This window comes from Plasmopara halstedii (assembly GCF_900000015.1).
Source record: "Plasmopara halstedii genome assembly, contig: Scaffold_650, whole genome shotgun sequence".
Lineage (NCBI taxonomy): Eukaryota > Oomycota > Peronosporomycetes > Peronosporales > Peronosporaceae > Plasmopara > Plasmopara halstedii.
Genome location: NW_020187567.1, coordinates 1,880,427 through 1,881,415, shown reverse-complemented (window position 1 = coordinate 1,881,415; position 989 = coordinate 1,880,427). Strand labels below are relative to the sequence as shown.

The window sequence follows — 989 nt, the reverse complement described above, 5'->3', positions numbered from 1 at the left end:
AATAAACCTTGACGTTACATCATAAGATAAAAAAAGTGTTTCCGCCCAGTTCTCGATCATTTATTTCTCGGGGGTATGCGCGTATTGACAAGCCCCAACGAACAACGGGCAATAGCGTAAACTTAAATCTCGATACTGGAACGGTAAAATAGTAGCGGTCAGTTGCTCTCGATGAACATGGAGTATCCAGCATCATCCATATGGAAAACACTGATGAGTTTCATAAGTATCTCCTATTGATAATGCAATATGCTTTCTTGTATTTTAATGCTGAGATTAACCGATGATGTGATCATGAATGACGACTTACGACTAGAAAATGCCTGTAGCGGTTGAAACCCACATTCCTGCTTCAAGTGTTCAGTACGAGAGGTTACCACATATACAAAGCACGCGAAAAAGCCTCTTGCCCAGTGGGGGTGATGTAGTTGTATTTTATTTTTCACTTCTTCGCCGCCGTCCTGTTCATACTCATAGTCACGTGCTGCACGATATGTCCCACGCTCAATAGCGCCATGAAATTGGGTCCAAAGGCACGCATTGTTGGGCTCGAGGTGGAAGGGGGAAACCGTCAGCACGATGTCTCTGACCATATGGATGAGCGACCACCAAAGCGGTAACAAATCAATGATGATAATTGTATGGTAGCGTTCATGGCTGATTAACCAACATCATCTAGCGATGCAACCAAGTATAAAGGCAAAAATCAGTGGGTGGAAGCTATTCAGAATGTGACTGACAAATCAGTTTGCAACATCACATGGGATGCGGTAAATTTCAAATCTGGTATAAAAACTACTGTTCAAAGTAGGTTTTTGCTATAAATTAGAGCGAACACTGCGACATCATTCGGTTAAAGGCGAATATCGTAGCACAAGGCTTTACATAACCTTTTGGTGTCAGGTATTTTGAAAACTTGCGCGCCAATAACAAGACAGTTCGTTCCTTTTTGGAATGCTTGATGAGTTGCTATACATGAGAGGTCCCCT

At 42.4% G+C, this 989-nt stretch overlaps 1 protein-coding gene across 1 annotated transcript; it reads left to right on the top strand.

The window, feature by feature from the left end:
- Window positions 1-515: 515 nt before the first annotated feature.
- PHALS_13014 (uncharacterized protein) lies at window positions 516-889 on the top strand (the record flags this gene model as incomplete). The annotated part of the gene is made up of 3 exons (XM_024728679.1): window positions 516-616; window positions 680-770; window positions 830-889. The coding sequence occupies 3 exons, from the start codon at window positions 516-518 to the stop codon at window positions 887-889; spliced, it is 252 nt and encodes an 83-aa protein (XP_024579133.1).
- Between the last annotated feature and the right edge of the window lie 100 nt (window positions 890-989).